We start from the raw sequence: 24,048 nt of genomic DNA on the forward strand, positions 1-24,048 counted from the left end.
ATATAATATTGATTATCGATTTCTTCTATCAAGGAAAATTAGCTAGAGCAAATTTTTCACTTCTGTTTTATTCATTTTTTTACAGACCGACGGTATGCAAAAAGTTACAGAATCAGGATTTGTCCGATTTGCGCACAAAACTCACATTTCAGTGAATAGGTCTGTAATTTAAACAGATCACATACCTGGGAAACTATTTAGAGAACGTCAGAACAATATATACTGCTCAGCATAAATGAGTACATCCCCTTTGGAAATCAAGATTTTAATCAATCTGTCACTGAACAATTTCCAAAATGAAGTTTAAGTTAACCCCTTAAGCCCCGGAGCATTTTTCGTTTTTGCATTTTCGTTTTTGCTCCCCTTGTTCCCAGAGCCATAGCGTTTTTATTTTTTGGTCAATATGGCCATGTGAGGGCTTATTTTTTGCGGGACGAGTTGTACTTTTCAACGCCATTACTAGTTTTATCATATCCTGTACGGGAAAACGGGAAAAAAATTCCAAGTGCGGTAAAATTGCAAAAAAAGTGCAATACCACAGTTGTTTTTTATTTATTTTTTATACCATGTTCACTTCATGCTAAAACTGACCTGCCCTTCTTATTCTACAGGTCATTACGAGTTCATAGACACCAAACATGTATAGGTTCTTTTATATTTAAGTGGTGAAAAAAAATTCCAAAATTTGGTAAAAAAAAAAAAAAAAAAATAGCGCCATTTTCTAAGACCCGTAGCGTCTCCATTTTTCGTGATCTGGGGCTGGTTGATGGCTTATTTTTTGCGTGCCAGGCTGACGTTTTTATTGATAACATTTGGCGTAGATCCGATGTTTTGATCGCCCGTTATTGCATTTTATTGCAATTTTGCGGCGACCAAAAAACGTAATTCTGACGTTTAGAATTTTTTTCTCGTTACGCCATTTACCGATAGGAATAATTATTTTTTTATATTGATAGATCGGGCGATTCTGAACGCGGCGATACCAAATATGTGTATGTGTTTTTTTTTTTTATATATTTTATTTTGAATGGGGCGAAAGGGGGGTGATTTAAACTTTTATATTTTTTTCTTTTTTTTTATATTTTTAAAAACTTTTTTTTTTTACTTTTTGCTTGCTTCTATAGTCTCCATAGGAGACTAGAAGCAGCAACTATCCGATCGCCTCTGCTACATACAGGGGACGAGCAGGTCCCCTGCATGCAGCAGAAATGGTCCTGTGCTATGAGCGCCGACCACTAGGTGGCACTCATAGCGACAAGATCATGACAACCACAGGCGTCTGCTGCAGACCCTGGGTTGTCATGCACGCCCATCGGCGACCCGCGATCACGTGACGGGGTCGCCGGTGGGCGGGGCTTATGACGAGCTACCCGGAAGCGCGCGTTAAATGCTGCTGTCGGAGATTGACAGCAGCATTTAACTGGTTAACAGCCGCGGGTGGATCGCGATTCCACCCGCGGCTGTTGCGGGCACATGTCAGCTGTAAGAATCAGCTGACATGTGCTCCGTTCAGTGAGGGCTCAGCGCAGCAGCCCTCACTGAACGGGGGGTACGCAAATATGCGTACTAATACGTCCCCGGTAAGTAAGGGGTTAATAATATAACTTTCAGTACAAAATCTCGAGATTTACTCAAATTAATTGATGCAAAAACGAATCCACCCCACATCAAAAACTACTACATCTAGTATTTTGTATGATCTCCATGATTTTAAGGACAGCACCAAGTCTTCTAGCCCTGGATTAAACAAGTTGGTGACATATTGCAACATCTATCTTTTTTTATTCTTCAAGAACACCTCTTTTAGATCCTGGATGATGGATGGAAAGTGCAGCTCAACTTGTCTCTTCAGAAATCCCCATAGGTGTTTGACTGGGTTTAGATCAGGAGTAATGTTCATTCACTTGGAATGTGGGCTTTGATGACCTATCCTAAGGATAGACCATGAATGTAAAAGTAGTGGACAACCTCTTTAAGCCCTACTAAATGCATAACTGCACAATATGAGTACAGAGCAGTCCTGTAAAGAATGAAGTTGGATGAACTTGGAAGTGGGTTTTTTGCACCTCGGCTTTAGGAATGGCTTCCTTTGTGGACGACATCCATACATACCATTCCTCTGCAGTGTACAGTGTATTGTGTCATGGGAGACACTCATCCCGGTTTGGCTTTCTACTTCTTTAACTGCATTGACTTCCATGTCATTCATTCTCTATTCCGAGACAACAGCAGATCGGTGGAGGTGCCTGGTGTCAGACTCCAGCTGATCAGACATTGATGACCAATCCTAAGGATTGGCCATCAATGTAAAAGTAATGGATAACCTCTTTAAGGGAATTATGGTGCTTGTTACACATCAAATCTGTAGATGCGCTCATTAATTAATGATAATGGTCCTACCTAGAGACAAGATTATTTTACAGACTTCTGGAGAAAGGCACAATGCCAGTCATTCAAGCGTTAATTCTTTTGAACACTGAAAGGGACTTTCTACCCAATGAAACATCAGTAATAAGCAACTGTGGTAACTACGGCAACTGTGCTGATGTCATAAACACATACATCTATGCTATAGAAGATTCCGGAACCACAGGTCATTCAGCCGTATGAGGCGCCATACTGGATGTGTCTGGAGACCTGGAGCTTCATCACTCCACAATCTATATGGGAGGAAGGGGATACCGCCTAGCCAGCCAGATCAGCCATACCGCCTAGCCAGCCAGATCAGCCATACCACCTAGCCAGCCAGATCAGCCACACCGCCTAGCCAGCCAGATCAAACTAACCCTAGCAATCAATGGGGTGACAGATGTTGCAGCCAGATCTCCCTCACGTCTGGTACTATCTGCCTTCACTTTTATGTGTACGGCCTGGAGAGGTCGCATTAGACTTCTCCATACGGCGCTCGCACAGGGCACCTGCTTTGACCTTCTCCATTACTGTCTGTTTTCTGCTGATGTAATGTGTAACTTGTGTGACTATGTGATGTCACTGCCATCATATCTGTAGTGGATGTATATTATGTCTCACTGCAAATATGATACAATGTACAAATTCTGATACAATTTGTGTTGGCATTAACCTTCTAAGCCCAAGGGAAGGGCAGTTCTTCAGCCATGGCTCCCTAGAGGTTTCCTCCAAAGGGGGTTTTCCTCTCCTGAGAGCTGAAGGATGATTCTTGGTGAGTCCGAGGTTTGCCATTTTCAGTGTCTTTTTCATAGCAATTGGCTGATTCTAAATTTCAGACACTGAATGAAATAATAATAATGTGATATGTAATAAAATTCGGTCTATTTAACATCCAATAAAAGTGTTTTGTGTTTTTATTTCACAATCTTGGGTTAATGGGATATTCTTGGGAATCAGAATCCAGCATCTATGATCAAGCCATGAAGCCAGATATGGAGTTAGAGCCTTTTTAACCCTGTGCTGGAAGACAGGACGAAGCAGAGATCACAAAATGTTACTGCACAGTTAGCACAAGTTCACACTTTTCCTTGCATTCCGTTAATGGGGGTGGTACATGTATGGCCCAGCGGGAGGTGACTTGCTGCAAACTGCCCTACTTGCCTTGTGAGATGATGGTGTTGGCTCACAGTCAGTGATAGCACCATGATTGGCAGCTGTATATCATAGCTGCAGCAACTCTGCAGTAATGGTCATGAATGGTATTCGCACAATCATGGCCATGCTGTCAATAGTATCCAGATAGTTATTTGAGGAAAGGGGCTCTCTCTTTAAGCCTATCAGCACCCTGTAATCGTGGGCGTCAGTAGTTGTCATGGCAATCTGAGATTAAGTAATGGAGCAGAGAATCACCGGCTCTCTGCACCGCAATATCTACAAGCCACAGCAAATCATAGGCCTCAGCTAACATCGGCATGACGTCACAGGACCCGACTCATTGTGGGAGAGGGAATAGGTAAGAAAAATAATCTGTTTAATGTGTATGCGAAGAGCAGCAGGGCGGAGGATATTATTACAGGATGAAAGATATTATTATAGGATAAGTGCCAGGACAGAGGGCATTATTAAAGGATGGGGACCAGGAGAAGGGACATTGTTAAAGGATGGGGACCAGGATAGAGGACATTATTACTTGCCGGGGACCAGGAGAGGGGACATTATTACAGGATAGGTGTCAAAATGTGGAACATACATTATTTGTTTGTGAGGGACATAATTACTATAGTGATTCAACACGGGAACATTATTGCTGTATAGGACCAATTGGTGGACAGTCTTACTATATAGGACCAATTGGGTTACAATATTACGATATAGGACCAATTGGGGGACAATATTACTATATAGGACCAATTGGGGGACAATATTACAATATAGGACCTATTGGGGGACAATATTACTTCATGGTGGCAAGAATGGGGGACACTATTACTCCACAAAGCGGGACATTAATAAAATTGACCATTGGGGCCCATACATTATTGATTTATAGAGCCACAATATGGGATGTCCCAACTGTATAGAGGCATTTAATGTGGACGCTATTACTGTATGGGGGCAATAATGGTGTTAATATGCACAAGGGCCACTAAAGGGGACATATGCATTGATATTGTTTGGGGACCACAGAGGGGGACATTTCTACTTTGAGGGGGTCACAAAGGGAGACATCACTATTGTAATATATATTATTTTTGGTAATACTGTTACAGTATGGGGAACAAAAGGGAGGTACTGTTGCTGTGCAGAGCACCAGGGCGGTGCTATGGCACTTATTCATCTGTCGCGTTGTAAGTGGGTGGACGGAACATTGTATCTGTAGTCTTTTTTGTTTTTAATTGGGGGGACACATTTATCTTTATAGGATGTAGAATACCACAGGGGTCCATACATCTGACCAACATGCTATTGGGGGTTCAGGTCCAAATTTTGCACCAGAAAGCCGGCTGAAAGAGGCGTGCAGCAGCGCCCCTAAATGGCATCACGACGGAGCACAGTGTGTCAGGGCAGAGGCGTATATTTCCTGCACTGCTGGATCAGTGATGGTAGGTGAATATAGAAAGGAGAATTTTTTTTTAACCTCTTTCTGATATCTGCCATACATGCAGGGCTGGACTGAGATTAAAATACAGCCCTGGCACACAAACCTCAGCAGCCCTCATAATATTGCTTAACGATTTCTTCCATCAAGGAAAATTAGCTAGAGGAAATTTTTCATGTCTGTTTTATTTTTTTTACAGACCGACGGTATGCAAAAAGTCACAGAATTAAGATTTGTCCGATTTGCCCACCAAACTCACATTTCAGTGAATAGGTCTTTAATTTAAACAGATCACATCTAGACTAAACATCTAAAAAATTTTATTGGAGGGCCCTATGACTCTGGAGGTCCACTGAGGGGCAGTAATAAAATAGTGGATATTGTTGGAACCTATAACCACTTTTGGGTCCCTTTCACATGACCACTATCAGTCTATACATTCTCTTTGTTGTCTAACAGATAGAAAATATTCCGCTATAGACTATGGACATGTTTACATCTCTATTATTTGTGGACGGTCGATCTGCAAATCAAAACTGAGACAAGTCCGATTCTCATCCGATTTGTAGATAAAGGTCACCTATTGAGTCTGTTAAAAAAAAAAATGGAGAGAACCAACCATGTTGCTTGTACTGCCTGTTTTCCAATGTCTACAGGTAGGGCAAGCTAGGCTAGGAAACCTTTAGCTATTTACTTTGCATATAAGAAAAATACGCCACACTGAAAAGAAAAACTAACACAATGACCAAAATCGGATGAAAATGAGAAAAAACCCTGATTGAAACCTGACATCAGGGCCAGACTGGTTCAAAAAAGCAGCCTTGCCACACAAACCTCACCAGCCCACATACTATAAGGCTATGTGCACACGGCATTGGCAGCGCTTTGAACCCAGTATACTTTATGCTGCATCCAAAGCGCTGCACGCAGGTGAATCCGCATGTGTTCACTGAACCATGCGGATTCACTGCATCCTATACATTGTACGGATATAATTTCTCTTGCGGAGACTAGCTTCTCCGCAAGAGAAATTGACATACTGCGGTCTGGAAAGACGCGCCGCATGTCCGTGTCCGCGGGTGAGCAGCAGGAGCACGGAGACGCAAAGTGGACATGGGATTTCTACACATCCCATCCTCTATGCTGTAACATCTAGCCACTGCAGATTGCACACAGCGCAAGTGCACTGCGTACAATCCGCAGCAATTACTGATCGTGTGCACGTACCCTAACACTCATTACCCCCAATCAGTGAATCTAAATCTTTCCTGCGCACTACTGTTTTGGCTGCACCAGTGTCAATGAGAAAACGCAAGGGATCATCTCCTGCAAGTGAAATGAGGATAATGGGTGTAGGACCAAAATTACTGAGGGACATTACACACGCAGGTCCTGACTGATTTGCCATTTTCCTAGTGAGACACCAACTCATCTGCTGGAGAAGGGGGAGGAGAGGGGTTATCATGCTCTGCTCCGAGTTTAGGAGGGAGCCTGCAGCTTCGCTTTTTGTGTCCAGTCTTTAAAAAATTCCAACATGTGACGTTTCTTCATCCTTGCCTAGTCCAGTCCCTTTGTTGGGTATGGTGATACATAAAAGGGACTTTGGACCAGGTTTTGCCTTGTTATTTAGAGCATTTGTTGCTTCAACACCCTTGGCTACTTGGAATATCAAGGCTGGGGACATGGTCTGGTACTCCGGGCAGGACACTATTAGTGGCTCTTCAATCACAGACTTTAAACCTTCAACAAAAGCACAGGACAGTAAACGGGTGTTCTCGTATCCTAAGTCCTGCCATTTTTGCTAGAGCCGGGTCTAATATTTTTCTACTGACCCTGTATCATCCTGTTGGATATCATGAAGGGTGGTTTACTCGGAAGCTAACCTATCCTGCCCCCACTGGGTGAGTTTTCTCAAGTACTGCTGCCCTGAATCTAGTGAAGTATCATCTGCAGGTGGGGCCCCTATTGCCCCCACCACAAGGGGGTAGAAGGTATCCCCTGCCGCTGCTAACACCAGGTCCTCTAAATCCCGGCAACAACAGGAGAAAGCCTTTCTAATTTTCTCTACCTCTAACAAATGGCATGAGAAACATTTCAGGGCCTGGCATTCTACTCCTCATAGCCAGCATTTCACTAGGATTCCAGGGACGCCACACACCCTCCTGAGGATCTACAGTATCGGGTCCCCTAGACTCAGGTGTGAGGTCTAGTGGTAGCAGTCTAGGTGAGTGCTGCAGGTGAGCAGCAGGGGTTGAGATGAGGAGCCCATTTTGACTGAGTAACTGTTCTAGTGAGTCTTGGATGGCAGTGTAAGACTGACATATAACTGCTGCAACCATTTGGGTTGTGTCAGGGGAGGAGCTGGAAGGCAGGGCCTGAAGGGGCGTTAGTCCCATCTAGTGCAGTCATGATATTCATTGGGGGCATGGCCGAGACTTGTGGGGACGTAGCACTTGAGGCACTAGCCAGGGGGGCCACACTGGCTTGCCGTGCTCTGGGGGCTTGTAGCTAACAAGTAGGTTGATATCTGAGATATATATAAAAAGAGGGGTGTGTCCTGGAATAATCTTGGTCTGAATTGTGGCAAAGTATGAAGTTCACTGATGTTCAGCAGCAGTCATCCAGTAAGGAAGATCTGAGAACTCCTGAGTTAGCAAATTGAAAATCCCCCTAATGTTAATGAATAATATAAACAAATGAAATACACTTTTTGTAGGCATGTACACATTGATGGTGGCCCGATCCGATGGAAAGACCAATAATTAAAACCAGGAGAAGAAAAGGCAGATTCCAAAACATCCAAGACTGCTCTTCTGTGGAAAATAAAAAATAACTGCCTGAGAGAGAACGGAGTGAAACACTCTAGACAAAATATAAAGCCTGGACCGGTTAGTCTGTAAAAGGGGGTGGTCTGGAAGTACAAGAAAATTCTGTACTGCATGCAATGGAGAGAGCCTCCCATGCCAAAATGATGAAGATATAGAACGAACATATGCTCCCCCAAGAAAAGGCCTTTCACCTTTATCTGGGAGCAACTCTATGAAGGAACCTACCCAAGATAAGGGACTAGGACCAGGGGATAACACAAAATATCTAGGTGTTTAAAGGGGAATGTTTCTCCATGTGAAGAGAGCCAAGCCGGAGTAAGGAGACTGATAGGCCACGCCATTCTCCTCTGGGAATTTAATATGCAAAGAGGCTACTTGCATATTTAAATTCCCAGAGCAGCATTGCATGGCCTATAAGTCTTCTAACGCTGGCTTGGCACTTGGAGAAACTTCCCACTTAAAGGGGTTTTCCCACAAACAAAAGTTGATTTTAATCAATAGATCTTGGAATAATAATATTTTCCACAATTGGATGTGTTTAAATAAAATGTTCCTGTGCTGAGATAATATTATAAATGGGCCCCTGCTGTGTACTGTGTAATGGCTGTGTCTGACCGTACAGGAACATGGTCTGATCATACCACAGCTCCTGGGCAGGGGAGGAAGCAAAACAGTATACAGAAGACATTACTGCAGGGAACCGCAGCTGATTCTGTGAGGTAAAACATTTCCCTGCCTGTTTTTAAACAATGTTTTACTTCACAAAAAGAATCAGCAGTGATTCCCTGCTGTGATGTCTGTATACTCTTTTGCTTCCCCTCCTGCCCAGGAGATGTGGTATGATCAGACCATGTTCCTGCACAGTCAGACACAGCCATTACACCGTACACAGCAGGGTCACATTTATAAGATTATCTCAGCACAGGAACATTTTATTTAAACACATCCAATTGTGGAAATTATTATTATTTCAAGATCTATTGATTAAAATGAACTTACAATAGTGGGAAAACCCCTTGAAGTCTCCAGTCACGAGGCCTCTCACCTAACCAAAACAGTTCTTCTGCTTTGCACTGAGGAAGGGAAAATACCTCAAAACACATGCCTGTAAATGTAGGTTTGGCTTTTTATCCTAAGTCGAGTAGCAGAGCTCGTGAAAGGGTTGATATTGACTTTTAGGACTGTTACACCCAATTGGTGGCTCTACAGATCAAGTCCTCTTCCCTTTTGAACAGGCGATTTGGAGAATATCTAATGATTTCATATATGGATAGTCCTTGAGTCTCAGTGATCTTTGATGGGGATCACGCAGTAATCTGGATACATGCTTCGATGAAGGAAGCCAACAGCAGTGGTTATGCCTACTGATGTAAAGGCAGGAAAAAACAGTTGCAGTCAGTCCAGCTGCTCTTAAGTAAGGTCGGACAATAATTTTACTTCTCTCGAGTTTGTGAAGCACTTCGTTCCATGCAAAACAGTGGTCATAGCCTGGGAAAATAACCAGAGTATAGCAGATGCAGGAGCCAGTACCTGGAAGGTGCCGCTCGCAACAATATGGTTGTCAATTCAAATAGAAGAGTTTCAACAATTTCTGAACATCCGAGTGAGATTTAAAGACTTCAAGTTTGGAAATGTATGGCAGAGACGTGTACTCTTTGGACTGTCTTCATAGAAATATACAAGCTCAATTTAGAGTGAAATGATTGGCCAGCATCAGTGCACTGTTTCATGAGGCCTATGGTTAGTAAAAAATGAAGAAATTAGGCTGGCATCTTTCCTGTCCTGCCAAGAATTATGCTTGTGACCTTGTTAAGGCGTAATACTTCCAAGATAGTAGGTACACCTACTGTAAATTAAAATTCCCTGGGGACAGAGTGGAAAACATAGTGTGTGACTCATGGAGGTACCGCCTTAGTATTGAATGCAAATGTTAATCTAATGAGATACTGATTTTATGCAGATATTGCCCTGAGGTACAAAATATAAGAACTTAAAGGGTGAGAGGAAGGAGCCAAGTGCAGCCGTTGTTTTCTGAGGACCATCGGCTGGCGCCCATCCTATGTGATGTCAGCTCCGCAAATTTCAAAAGAAACTGGAATGAGGGGGGCTCAAAAACGCCGATGGGGTGGATGAAACACCTCTATATGGGGCTGTCACACAAGGAAAGTTATAAGGTGCAGACAATAGCTGATGCCCGCTGCAGTGGGTGACCATCCTTGGATGAAGTGCAGGTGGAAGATGGCAAAAACACACTAAGCAAGTCATGGCATGTGGAAGAAAGATCAGAAGAAGCCCCCTGAAGTTCTGCTTCTATGCCATCAATGTTGCCTCCGTGCTGGAATGGGGTTTTAAACTCTCCTAATCCCAAAATACCTCATTTTCATTCTCTTCCATTCCCCTAATAAACAAGTAGGTCATCCCCTTCAGCGACAGTCCTTCAGTCAGGATAGTAGGCTGGAATAGTGGTGGAGAGCAGGCAGGAAGGGCGGGTGACCCTACGGCTGACGGGAAGCATGGCTGCCCTGTTCCACTTTGCCTTCTTTGGGGGGGGGGGGGGAGAGGAGTGTGTGATTATTCAGAGCACTGTTTTCTCGTCTCATTTGGGGATTTTTCAGGGAGGCTTAATCCTCTATTTCCCAGCTGGAGAAGAAAGAAAAATAAAAAGCAGAAAACCCCTGACAGTGCAGGGAGGTTGCCTCCTTCATGCACTAAACTAAAACGTATTTAAGTGAAAGCCTGCAAAATTATTATAGCTGGTAGATGAGGCAAAAAATTAATTACATAGTCTCCGCTTTCTAGTGGCAGAAGCCAAGACCCACAGTGTGTGTCCCCTCAATGACACGGACAAGAAATGTATCTGATGGGTTGCTCAAAGAGATTGGAGAACTCTTTGAAGAGTTTGATCCAATCCTCTATAACCCCTGCTGATGATATAGACTAGTTGTTCTGTCTTGCCAATTTGGTACTGCTCATATAATGTAGTCATGGAGAACACCCTGGAAAGATCTACCAGTAATTGTTTTCCAGAGCGGCATCATGACAGCACCCTTATTGTCGATTCCTTATCATCTATGTGAATTTATATATTAGCATGGAGTTGTCCTGTTGTAGGAATTTGGAAGACCCTATCGGGTGCTGGTGGAAGGGGCATTTCAACCTCTGTGTTCCTGTAGCAGCAATGGTCACCACCTTTGGTTCTTTTTTTATGCTCTCCTGGAAAACCAATTACCTTTACTTTATATTTAAAAAGGCATATTTAAGGCTCTCATACCCATTAGACTAATGTCGGCTGAACCCTCCAATAAACTGGTTCGGCTGATAGTTGGCCGTCTCTCCGAAACAGACTGACAGTCGAGAGAAATGTTGATCCGCATGTCCGATTTCAGACTGTGGAGCACATCATTCTCCCTGAGATAAGCCTCTGGCCAGTGTGTCACTCAGTCACTTTCTCAGGCAACACATGAGTGCTTGGCCAAACCAGTGCTCCTGTGTATGGGAGAGTCAGCTGAGATGGCTGCCGGCCGAACAATCAGCCAAAGCATTGTTCGTCAGACAGCCATCCAATGTGTAATGCCAGCCTTAATCTGACTGACCACACTTCTTTGTGCAGAGAAAGACTGTTAATACGATTGTTCAGTGTGCTAAAACATCGCTATATCGGCAATAATTCACCTCTTTATACAAGACAATGAACAAATATAAGGTTATTTGAACACATCTTAACTTCCCGCTTTCTTGATCCTCTAAACTTTCTAGATAAGGGATGTCAAACTCAAAATACGCAGAGCGCCAAAATGAAAAACTTGGACAAAGCCGCGGGCCAACTAGTATACAGTATAATGGGCCCCACAGAGTCCTCCATACAGAATAATGGCCCCACATAGTACTCCATACAGAATAGTGGGCCCCACATAGTACTCCATACAGAATAGTGGGCCCCACATAGTCCTCCATATAGAATAGTGGGCCCCACATAGTCCTCCATACAGAATAGTGGGCCCCACATAGTCCTTCATACAGAATAGTGGGCCCCCACATAGTCTTCCATACAGAATAGTGGGCCCCACATAGTCCTCCATACAGAATAGTGGGCCCCACATAGTCCTCCATACAAAATAGTGGGCCCCACATAGTCCTCCATACAGAATAGTAGGCCCCACATAGTCCTCCATACAGAATAGTGGGCCCCACATAGTCCTCCATACAGAATAGTGGGCCCCACATAGTCCTCCATACAGAATAGTGGGCCCCACATAGTCCTCCATACAGAATAATGGGCCCCACATAGTCCTCCATAAAGTATAATGGGCCCCACATAGTCCTCCATACAGTATAATGGGCCCCACATAGTCCTCCATACAGTATAATAGGCCCCACATAGTCCTCCATACAGAATAATGGGCCCCACATAGTCCTCCATACAGACTAATGGCTCCACATAGCCCTCCATACAGTATAATGGCCCCACATAGTCCTCCATACAGAATAATGGGCCCCACATAGTCCTCCATACAGTATAATGGGCCCCACATAGTCCTCCATACAGTATAATAGGCCCCACATAGTCCTCCATACAGAATAATGGGCCCCACATAGTCCTCCATACAGACTAATGGCTCCACATAGCCCTCCATACAGTATAATGGCCCCACATAGTCCTCCATACAGAATAATGGGCCCCACATAGTCCTCCATACAGTATAATGGCCCCACATAGTACTCCATACAGAATAATGTGCACCACATAGTCCTCCATACAGAATAATGTGCACCACATAGTCCTCCATACAGAATAATGGGCCCCACATAGTCCTTGATACAGAATAATGGGCCCCACATAGTCCTCCATACAGAATAATGGGCCCCACATAGTCCTTGATACAGAATAATGGGCCCCACATAGTCCTCCATACAGTATAATGGGCTCCACATAGTCCTCCATACAGTATAATGGGCCCCACATAGTCCTCCATACAGTATAATGGCCTCACAAGGGGGTGGTGGTTCTGGTGTCGCAGGCCAAATAAAACCACCCTGGGGCCAGAGTTTGACGTGTTCTAGATGAATGGTTTTCTGCTGGCATCAGAAATGCTGAATACATGTGAATGAGGAGAAATGGAGCAGCATCTCGCACAAGCATTAATGAGAAAAAAACCTGGAGTTCTATAAATAATTTTTATTTCTTTTCAAATGATCACACAGTCATTAGCATATTAATAACAGATATGTTTATTATTACATATCCATCAGTGCGGATTTCAATACCACTTGTAACATGCAAATTGCCTTCAAACAACTAGGGTTCCAGTGCTTTTTTTTTTGTATTTTTATTTAAGAAATGAAACTGCAAAGCCATCATACATTATTGAGGAGGTATTTGATAAAAAAAAAAAGAAAAAACATAGAAATTAAAATAAACCATTATTGCCCATACCTTAATTGGTCTCTGCTATGTAGTCAGGAACATATATATTAGAATCCCTAGATTATCAAGAGTTTATAAAAACGTGAAAAACTATTTTAATGCTTTCAAGCTTGGATGCTCGGCATATTTCAACCATAGCAGGTAGTTTAGCTCAGTGATTGTTCAGAAACCACATGATATGTCTTCTCAAACTATGTAAGAAAGAAAACTAAATAGAAAATATCCTCCATAAGATAACGGTTTTTGAACTAATTGTCAGAAAAGGGGAACGTCAAAGTGACCAGAGGCAACTCCTGGTATTCCAGCTCAAGGCCGGGCCTTTAAAGTCTTGCGCAGGACAGCTATGGGGACTGGTGATTGACAGTCACAGTCCTAAAACGTAACTGGCTGGCCTCTGGCTAAAACACTGATTTGCTCCAATATGGAGCTAATCAGATATTTAAAACCCTATAAATAATGGGTTCATCTATTAGGAATGTAAAACGGACATCTGAAAATACTTTGTGTCAACTTTTGTATCTAAACCCTTTAGCTAATGGCCTTTCAATCTCCCTCCGTTAAAAGCAGTGTGATATGAGACTGATAAAACCTGTGACTTGGAAAGGGTATTTACTTTCAGGATACAAGTTTTGTGCCCATAAACTAAAACAGAACATGGCAGTAAAATAAATGAAAGAAATAAGGCACTATAAAAAAAAAACAACAACGACAATAGCAATACCCAATAAAGTGTTCTAACAAATAATTTACAAATCCACACAGTGCATACATATTTTATATGTCCGTTAACTTAACGTTCTTTATCTTTAAAAACTGTAAGGCAAAAACAATACAAAAGAAACAAAATGATGTATTCAAAAACACACATAAAAACTTGGATTGTACTGTTAGTTTCTAATGCCTCTATGTATTAAACACATTTCAATATGGCTTGGCAAAAAGAATAAAATAAAACAAATAAAATGCATAGTTAAAATTATATGTTGACCTTTCACTTTGATGAATGGCTGTAAAATATATGCAAAGCACAATACAGGCTCTGTCCCCCCCAAGTGCTTTTGCCATAAGGCTACAATAGCCGAAAAGTGAAGGCACTGAAGTTCAAGTGGTCACTTTTTGCAAGAAGAATTTGCAGTCTTCAGGAAGATGGAGATAACATACAGGAACTTCTGTTCTCATTGAGACATCGTCCTCTGATATCCATGCTTGGCGTCGTTGCTCCAATCCTCATCTGTGCATGAGCTGTTTTCCATCATGATTGACAGGCTTCCATAGATATCCAAAAATCTTTACAATGTTTTGAATATAAATATATATGAAAATAAAAATAGGCTAAGCTTTGTTTAACAACTTGCATTACATAGTAATAATCCGTCTATTCTATCTTTAGACGAGCCCACAAGAAAAGACCCTCAAACATGCTTTCTGTGCTTTAGCAATGGGAAGAGGAAGAAAAAGTCACCCTGAAAGCCTGTTACTCCGTCGCTGATGGATATAGCAGCTTCGTTGCACCAGTCTGTAATATGGAAGACCAGCTTCATGAATGCACAGTGACCAACCAAGATTAGCTGGAAGAGAAAGACAAAATAAATGACATTATATGCATTTTATTTTGACCATTATATCAATTTTCATGGATCTAATACCCCTCTAGAACCTGTCACAGGTATTACAAGGTCCCCAATAGTCAGAAGCACCTTACATTGACTGGCAAAGAGATGTGAGAAGGTAGGAGGGAACCAGCAATGGAGACAAACAGCACCTCCTTCAAAAACGTCAAAATGACATATTGCCTCTGTATATCCGGCCAGATGTATGAAACGATGGGCCTTATACTCCTGAAGAATCACGCTACCATAGTCCCACACAGAAAATTATTCTGAACACATGCACAGGATCATGTCTTACAATAACCAGGCACAGAAATTCTTACCTGGCTTTTCCTGAACCAGTTTTCATAGGTTTTCGGAAGGACTGGTTTGTTGACCTAGTAGACATACTCCTTGGGGAGACGCGGACAAAATTTGAAGGTGGCGTTTTAGGCATTTTCTTCAGTAAATGAGATACCCATTTTTTCTGCTCATCCTGAGTGCACGCCAGTAAAAGCATATCTCTTGCACTTGTCACATCATAACTCACTATGAAATTAAGAAGAGGGGACAATTAGAGGATTTAAAACACACAGATACATATGCTTGAAAGTATAGAGTGCAGAGGTGGAGTTTATATAATTATTTGTTCATGTATGATTGTAAACTTTACTATATCAGAGCGCCATTGGTCATTAATATGCTAAGGATGTTGATAAAGTTAAGCGATTCCTCAAAGCTCTTGAGGAAGCAATGGCGAAACGTGTGTGCGGCAGTAGAATCCATATGCAGCTCTGGTAATGACTATACACTATTTTGTCGGTGAGTCTTTTGTGCCTGGTTCTGATGTCAAACAAGAGCCATATGTAGTGATTACTAAGCTATCGTTGTGATACATATCTTCTTGCATCTTTTGTATGAGGCTCTATGTATTTAAGCGCTTATCTAGATTTCTTTATGTTTCCTCATGAATTATACCATTTAATTTTATTTTATGGATCATACGATTTGATAATTTTATACTATTTGACTGAACCATTTGTTCAGCCAACAGCTATCAAAGGTATATAACTACCTTAAGTCAAAACAAAAGAATTGCATGATTGAAGAAAACAACAAAATCCTTATCCCCCATACACATTAGTCATCTGATCCCGTCAACTTTTATCTAACGCATACGGAGGCATCCTGACTTTCCCCGGGATGGGCACCTGACCATTTTGTTCTGTGGGCAGATGGCAGTGGCTTACTCCGCTCTCCCCATAGAGTACACAGGAATGCTCAGCCAAGCGTTCCTATGTATGGGGGACTCTGGAGATATAGTTGGCTAACGATTGTTTGGCCAACATTTATCTAAGGTGTATGGCCAACTTTATGCTATGTTTAAGCATTGCACAACAACTATTTTACACTAAAAGCCATGTGTTCATGGCAGATAGATGACATTAGTGGACAGAACCAGTACATTAGACTGAGGCAGAATAAGGGCAATGTCTTCTAACAATCACTAACAGTACGCAGATTGGGAGAGGAGTAAAAACCAAATAAGGAAAGACCATATAAACTCAATCTGTTGCCAAATTACCAAAAGTAAAGCCTAGGTAATGTAAGCCTATACAAGGGCCAGTTTAGACCCAAAAGATGAACAGAAATTAAAAATGAAAGATGCTAGTGGCATGTGGTACCGACCTTTACAGGGAGCTATGAGCTCCTCCTTTCTATCCAGATGGTCCTTATGGCACTTAACATGGCACCGTCTGCATTCCAGTGCTGGGGGCGGTTTGAAAACATGCCATAATGGTTTAGAGCAAGCTTCACAATTGGCCGGGAAATGATAGAGTGTAGGGATGAACTCGTGCCCTTTGTGGTTCAGGAAATTGGTCTTCTCCACTTGCTGCACTGGATCCAACTCCACATCTTTCCTGCATTCTCCTTCATTGGCATAAAGTATCTAACGGGATAAAAAATGCACAATGGGAACGGATATTGACTAGAACAGTTGTGTCTACATGTTCAGAGGTCGATAGTGGGTTAAGAAAATAAAATAAAACCACTATGGACAAGACAATTTTGGGTCTCTTTCATTTTACTATTCTGGAACAATTCTATCATTTCAGCAATATGGAGTTTTTACATTTTCTCATTTCTACACATGCCAAGTTGTGGATGAACATGTGTTAGTGTTTTAATAACTTAATTGTGGGTGACAAGCCAAAAAAGAAAAAAAAACAAAACACCATTCTACTGGATGCTTTTTACCCCTAAATCTATGAGTATCAGTTATATTTCATCATATGAAAACATCATGCCAAGCAGCCAAAGCAGATGAGATGCCATGGAGGACTAAATATAAAATAGCTGGAAAAATGCAGCTACTGGGAAAACACCGGCATAAAAAAAGAAAAAAATAACAACAACATTAGGGTGCAAAAACGGGATTGCTTTTTTGTAAATTCTCCTGAAGACCGCCATATTTACACTATCCTGGGCACAGTACAACAGCGAGCTGCAATTAATGGGAGTTAAAAAGTTAGAAACGTGTCAGACTAACATGGTCTGTATTGTTAGTACAGCCTCCGCCTCTACTGACCACGGACTGCCTGGAAAAAATAAAATCCTACTGACGCAAAATGGCATTTTTGGATGATACCTTTCCTCAGGTGCAATCAAAGGAGGCATTATTACCTGGAATATCTTCGGGATCTCCTCAGTATTCGCTCGATAAACATCTCCTTGTGTAACAGGGCGGACGTGGAAAAGCTTACTAATGAAATGAAGCACATAAATTAGATTATTTTTAATCAAAGTTGTTTTTTTTTATTCCTTTCAAAGATACACACAGAAAACATCTCAAACTCAGAGAAAATGTTATTATTGAAATTCTCCGTGGATAAAAACCAAGTAAGGCAAGTGATAGTACTTACTCTATATCTAGTACCATGGATGGGGTGGACTGCTCCTTATTCTGCTCATCATTGTAGAATAGGATCTTCTTACTGCTAACCACAACATACTGCAGAGAGTCAAATTTTACAATTAATCAAATATATTCAGTTGAAATATTTTTTTTACACACTACCTGGAATTAGTGAATACAAAGCACAAGTATGGAGAGTAGTATAACGAAGAGAAAGCGGAGATGAGAACTTTGTGTCAGTCACACTACCAGGTATGGTATGTCCTTACTATGGTAAAGCTACAGGTGCATCTCACTAAATTAGAATATCATCAAAAAGTTAATGGATTTCAGTTCTTCAATACAAAAAGTGAAACTCATATATTATATAGAGTCATTACAAACAGAGTGATCTATTTCAAGTGTTTATTTCTGTTAATGTTGATGATTATGGCTTACAGCCAATGAAAACACAAAAGTCATTATCTCAGTAAATTAGAATACTTTATAACAACAGCTTGAAAAATGATTTTAAAATCTGAAATGTATGTTCAGTAAATGCCCTCAATACTTGGTCGGGGTTCCTTTTGCATCAATTACTGCATCAATGCAGCGTGGCATGGAGGCGATCAGCCTGTGGCACTGCTGAGGTGTTATGGAAGCCCAGGTTGCTTTGATAGCGGCCTTCAGCTCGTCTGCATTGTTGGGTCTGGTGTCTCTCATCTTCCTCTTGACAATACCCCATAGATTCTCTATAGGGTTAAGGTCAGGCAAGTTTTCTGGCCAATCAAGCACAGTGATACTGTTGTTTTTAAACCAGGTATTGGTACTTTTGGCAGTGTGGACAGGTGCCAAGTCCTGCTGGAGAATGACATTTCCATCTCCAAAAAGCTTGTCGGCAGAGGGAAGCGCTGACTTTGGTCTTGATAAAACACAGTGGACCTACACCAGCAGATGACATGGCTCCCCAAACCATCACTGATTGTGGAAACTTCACACTAGACCTCAAGCAGCTTGGATTGTGGCCTCTCCACTCTTCCTCCAGACTCTGGGACCTTGATTTCCAAATGATAATTGGAACTCTGGGACCTTGTGAAGTGTGTCAATGACTGCCTTCTGGACATCTGTCAAGTCAGCAGTCTTCCCCATCATTGTGGAGCCTACTGAAACAGACTAAGGGACCTTTTTAAATATTTAGGAAGCCTTTTCAGGTGTTTTTTGTTAATTATTTTAATTTACTGAGATAATGACTTTTGTGTTTTCATTGGCTGTAAGCCATAATCATCAACACTAACAGAAATAAACACTTGAAATAGATCACTCTGTTTGTAATGACTCTATATAATATAGGAGTTTCACTTTTTGTATTAAAGAACTGAAATAAATTAACTTTTTGATGATATTCTAATTTAGCGAGATGCACCTGTAGATATATTCTGCATCACGCAGCTATTTCTGGCAGTGCTGAAGAGAATGAATGGCGTAAAAGGTGCACATATGACACCTCCGCTCCAAAGACAGGGCTCTTCCCAACTTAATACAACAGTTTTAAGTCAAAATCACATTTTAAATATAAAGCCGAATAAGGGTGCTTTCACACTGCGTTTTGGCACCCCCCATTAGTTGATCCCGTTGAGCTTACATCCGGAGCCCCCCCCCCCCCCCCAAAACAGGATTCGACTATAATGGTGCCGACACAGCAAAAGTGTGCTCTATCATGCATCATCTTGGGGCGTATACGCCTACTGGAGGCGGACACCCAGACTTAGTAGACTAAGGCCACGGCCCCGCTATCAGTATTTGGTCAGTATTTGGTCAGTATTTTTTCTCAGGAGTGGGAGCCAAAACCAGGTGAGGAACAATCAGAGAAAAGGTATAATAAATGCAGAATTGGTGACTTGTTTCTATCACCCACTCCTGGTTTCGGCTCCCACTCCTGAGAAAGAATACTGACCAAATACTGATAGTGGGGCTGTGGCCTAAGTCTGAGTGTCTGCCTCCAGTAGGCAAACCCGCTTGAAAATGATGCATGATAGAGCACACTTTCGCTGTGTCTGCACCATTATAGTCTATAGCCTCATCAGCACATACACCCAAATCCCGTTTTATAAGGGGGAAGTTCGGACGTAAGCCACAGCGGGATCAACGAAAGGGTGCCAGAACGCAGTGTGAAAACACCCTAACAGTAATTAAGGTGTGTCAGTTATTTTGTTAGCGGCTTTTCAGAATAAATTGTCACATGTATGCATCAGGAATATCACTATTTCGGGCTATTATGTGACCAGCATTCTGCATGTACCACCATTTTTTCCCTTCAACAGGTGCTCCCTTTTAGGCCATGTGCACACGTTCAGTATTTGATCAGTATTTTACATTAGTATGTGTAAGCCAAAACCAGGAGAGGAACAGTCAGAGGAAAAGTATAATAGAAACACGTCACCACTTCTGTATTTATCACCCACTACTGATTTTGGCTTACACATACTGATGTAAAATACTGACCAAATACTGACCGTGGCATTATTTTCAGTTTTCTCTGAGCTCGTGTATGAAGATTAGCTCAGCGAAAATAAGCTATACACAGGTCACAGAGATACGAGAAATTCCTACTATCCTGTCTCTATGTAGCACTTTTACAATCATCAGCAGCATGAGGGATAATGTTCAGCAGTACTGAGCAGTGTAGCTGTGCATCAAGCACTTGGGTGAGCTCAACACATAACGTTAAGTGGAAGCACCCTTAGTGTGTATCTCTCTGCCCTTATCTCTCATTCTGCTTATTTTTCATCTACCTCAGCAAAGACTTCTATATATCAAAGTTCCAAACAGTCACAGTACAGTAACTGCACTTACTCAAAATCCAACGACCTTCGGACCCCTAGCTAATAATTACAGTGGAGAGCCATTGCCAAAAAGTCTCTCACTCTGCAGACTTGATGTAGCATTACATTAATTTGAGCGATCTTTGAGCCTATTAATCAATTTGTCATAAATGATGCAACAAGTTTATGGATATGACAATGGGGGATGTGCGTGCAGGGTCCCTTGCTAAATGCTCTAATGTTGACTTGCTGATACCTGTTTCTTCCAGCCATGCCTTTTAATATTTCCTCTGTTCGGGATGGACAGCCAGCCTTCAATTCTTGATTCGGATTCTAAAACAAAAAGGAAACGACCATTGCATTAAATCATTTGAATTGGTTAGAAAATAGTGTCAAACATAGAAACATGCAGCATGAAAAACGCATGGCAGGAAAGAACGCAAAGGATGACTTAGCTGTCAACACTTCATGCCCACAAAACAGAAAAATAACTTGCAGTAACAAATGCAAGTTGAACACGAAGAGCATTTATCAAGACAGAAATTAAAAGAGTAAAAAAGAAAAAAAAAAGAAAAACATGTCATCATAAAAACAAAACGATTTAGGTCTTAAAGGCGAGAAATCATATTTAGAAGGATAAAGTGCAACAAGCTAACTGAAAAGGTGGTCACCAATAACAGGCAGATGTGCGTTACCATTTACTCACAGAAGACAAGAATAGGAGAGAAAGAAATAAGGAATGCAGGTAGACTCGACTAAACGGAGAATAAGAGACAAACATTTTATTTAGTGGGAAGAATAGACTCAAACCATCTGAAAAGGTGACGTGTGCCAGAGCCAAGCATATGCCCCATCCATGAACAGTATGCCTAGTTCTGCTACAAACTCATCCCATTAATGGAACTGTTTCTTCCCCAAATGCAAGCGGCACACGGCAAAAGACACACACACACCTACGAAATGATGATCCACCAACAGCACTGAATGCTAGCAAAATGAGATACGTTATATTGGCATACTAGGAACAATAAGAGGACAAATGCATGAAACGTAGGCAGCTAACATTCAGTTCAATGCACCACAACTAATGCTGTTAGAATGAGGAGGTGTGCAAGTATTCACCTTAAAGGATATGGACACATATTTTTGGTTCAAAAGAAAACAGTTCTATTAAAAAAAAGTAACACTCTAGCTGGTAACGCTGACATTTTTCCCACATATTTATTGTGGAATAAAAATAACTGAACCATAAAACATAACTTTTTACAGTATTTCAGTTTAACTTTAAAAAGATGAACGCCCCTTCCTATACATTGCTGCCAGCGAACTCGGTCTAGCGCCTTTCTCCTTTAGACATGTAACTGTTCACCCAAACTGTGTATATAGGAAAGATCACTAAAATATATAGTATTACTCTTTGTACTGGTGTTCAGGGGTGTTGTCCAGCCTTAAGGTACAAGTCTGCAGTCACTCTATGTGACTGTAGACTTGTGAATCCTGACATGCTCTGAGGATTCTCCGAGGCTGGGCAGTGATGTGACCACAAGTATCCTCACAGAGCGCAATGAGGATTCACAAGTCTACAGTCACAAAGAGGGACTGCAGACTTGTACCATAAGGCCTTTAAAGCTATTTAGTAAAAGTAGTTATACTAATAGCAAATTAAACAATTAGGTCTTGTTCACAAAGTGCAGATCAGAAGCAAGTGTAGATCTGTTTTATTACAGATGTCAGAAGGGAGGATTTAAAGGGGTATTCTCATCTCCAATATCCTATCCCAATATGTAGTAGGTGTAATAATAATAATATTAGCAAATACCTCCAATTAGAAATACATTATAGTTTTTCTGATTCGCTCTCTTTTCCCCATGTGCAGGCATTGCAGGTCCTTAGGTATCCATGGTTATGACCACTGATATAGTGACAGCTCTTAGTGGTCGTAACCATGGATACCTAAACTACTGCAATGCCTGCATAGGGTAAGCAACATAGCTAATCTAAAGAACTATACTACATTTCTAATTGGAGGAATTTGCTAATATTATTATTACACCAACTACATATTGGGATAGGTTCTTGGAGGTGGGAATACCCTTTTAACAAGTGAAGATTAGATTATGGTTTGCATGTCAATTAGTGCTTTTAAGATTTATTGTACTGCAAAATATTTAATAGGCTCAAAAAAAACCAAAACGATTTGTAGCCTAATCAAATTATTAAAACCATCTACACAATGGTTTACGTTACTCTTACCACCGATGGTTCCATCTGCCTCATCTGGCTGTAGGCTGGCAACACTGGTAGAGTCCATACGTAGCTGCAGCTCTGCCACTCTGGCACGCAGCTGTTCAATGTCACTTTCTTTACTGGCCAGCTGCATCTGAAGCTCATTCCTGGTATTGCCTTCTTCAGTTAATTGCTAAAAAGACATTATATAAGGCATTACAAGTGTAACTGGAAGGAAAAAAAACACAATAAAACACATATAAAGAAATCTACATCAGTCCTTCAGTTTTTACACCCTTCAAACAGCATAAACCCTCTTACTGAGTGATGGTATACAGCGTGGGCAATCAAAGTACTCAAAATGTCTGACTGGGTTGTACAACATCTTTCAGACTGAAGGCAGCAAAACCATACAGAAACAAGGCATGGAGAAATACACACACACACACACATATAGATATCTATATACAGTACAGACCAAAAGTTTGGACACACCTTCTCATTTAAAGATTTTTTTTTTCTGTATTTTCATGACTATGAAAATTGTACATTCACACTGAAGGCATCAAAACTATGAATTAACACATGTGGAATTATATACTTAACAAAAAAGTGTGAAACAACTGAAAATATGTCTTATATTCTAGGTTCTTCAAAGTAGCCACCTTTTGCTTTGATGACTGCTTTGCACACTCTTGGCATTGTTTTGATGAGCTTCAAGAGGTAGTCACCGGAAATGGTTTTCACTTCACAGGTGTGCCCTGTCAGGTTTAATAAGTTGGATTTCTTGCCTTATAAATGGGGTTGGGACCATCAGTTGTGTTGTGCAGAAGTCTGGTGGATACACAGCTGATAGTCCTACTGAATAGACTGTTAGAATTTGTATTATGGCAAGAAAAAAGCAGCTAAGTAAAGAAAAACGCCATCATTACTTTAAGAAATGAAGGTCAGTCAGTGTGAAAAATTGGGCAAACTTTGAATGTGTCCCCAAGTACAGTTGCAAAAACCATCAAGCGCTACAAAGAAACTGGCTCACATGAGACCCGCCCCAGGAAAGGAAGACCAAGAGTCACCTCTGCTTCTGAGGATAAGTTTATCCGAGTCACCAGCCTCAGAAATCGCAGGTTAACAGCAGCTCAGATTAGAGACCAGGTCAATGCCACACAGAGTTCTAGCAGCAGACACATCTCTTCAACAACTGTTAAGAGGAGACTTTGTGCAGCAGGCCTTCATGGTAAAATAGCTGCTAGGAAA

At 41.5% G+C, this 24,048-nt stretch overlaps 1 protein-coding gene across 1 annotated transcript in view; it reads right to left on the reverse strand.

The window, feature by feature from the left end:
- Nucleotides 1-13,218: 13,218 nt before the first annotated feature.
- The window catches only part of ROCK1 (Rho associated coiled-coil containing protein kinase 1), a 120,818-nt gene continuing 109,988 nt past the window's right edge, over nt 13,219-24,048 (reverse strand). Inside the window, exons 27-33 of the mRNA XM_073679135.1 lie at nt 22,822-22,987; nt 20,825-20,901; nt 17,775-17,863; nt 17,536-17,614; nt 16,540-16,801; nt 15,195-15,399; nt 13,219-14,829 (exon numbers count right to left, since the gene is read on the reverse strand). Of these exons, the coding sequence (XP_073535236.1) occupies nt 14,826-14,829; nt 15,195-15,399; nt 16,540-16,801; nt 17,536-17,614; nt 17,775-17,863; nt 20,825-20,901; nt 22,822-22,987 (882 nt within the window). The 3' untranslated portion in view covers nt 13,219-14,825. The remainder of the gene's footprint in view (nt 14,830-15,194; nt 15,400-16,539; nt 16,802-17,535; nt 17,615-17,774; nt 17,864-20,824; nt 20,902-22,821; nt 22,988-24,048) is intronic.

This window comes from Phyllobates terribilis, unplaced genomic scaffold (assembly GCF_046119375.1).
Source record: "Phyllobates terribilis strain yellow unplaced genomic scaffold, ASM4611937v1 Scaffold_4__5_contigs__length_816908805, whole genome shotgun sequence".
NCBI lineage: Eukaryota > Metazoa > Chordata > Amphibia > Anura > Dendrobatidae > Phyllobates > Phyllobates terribilis.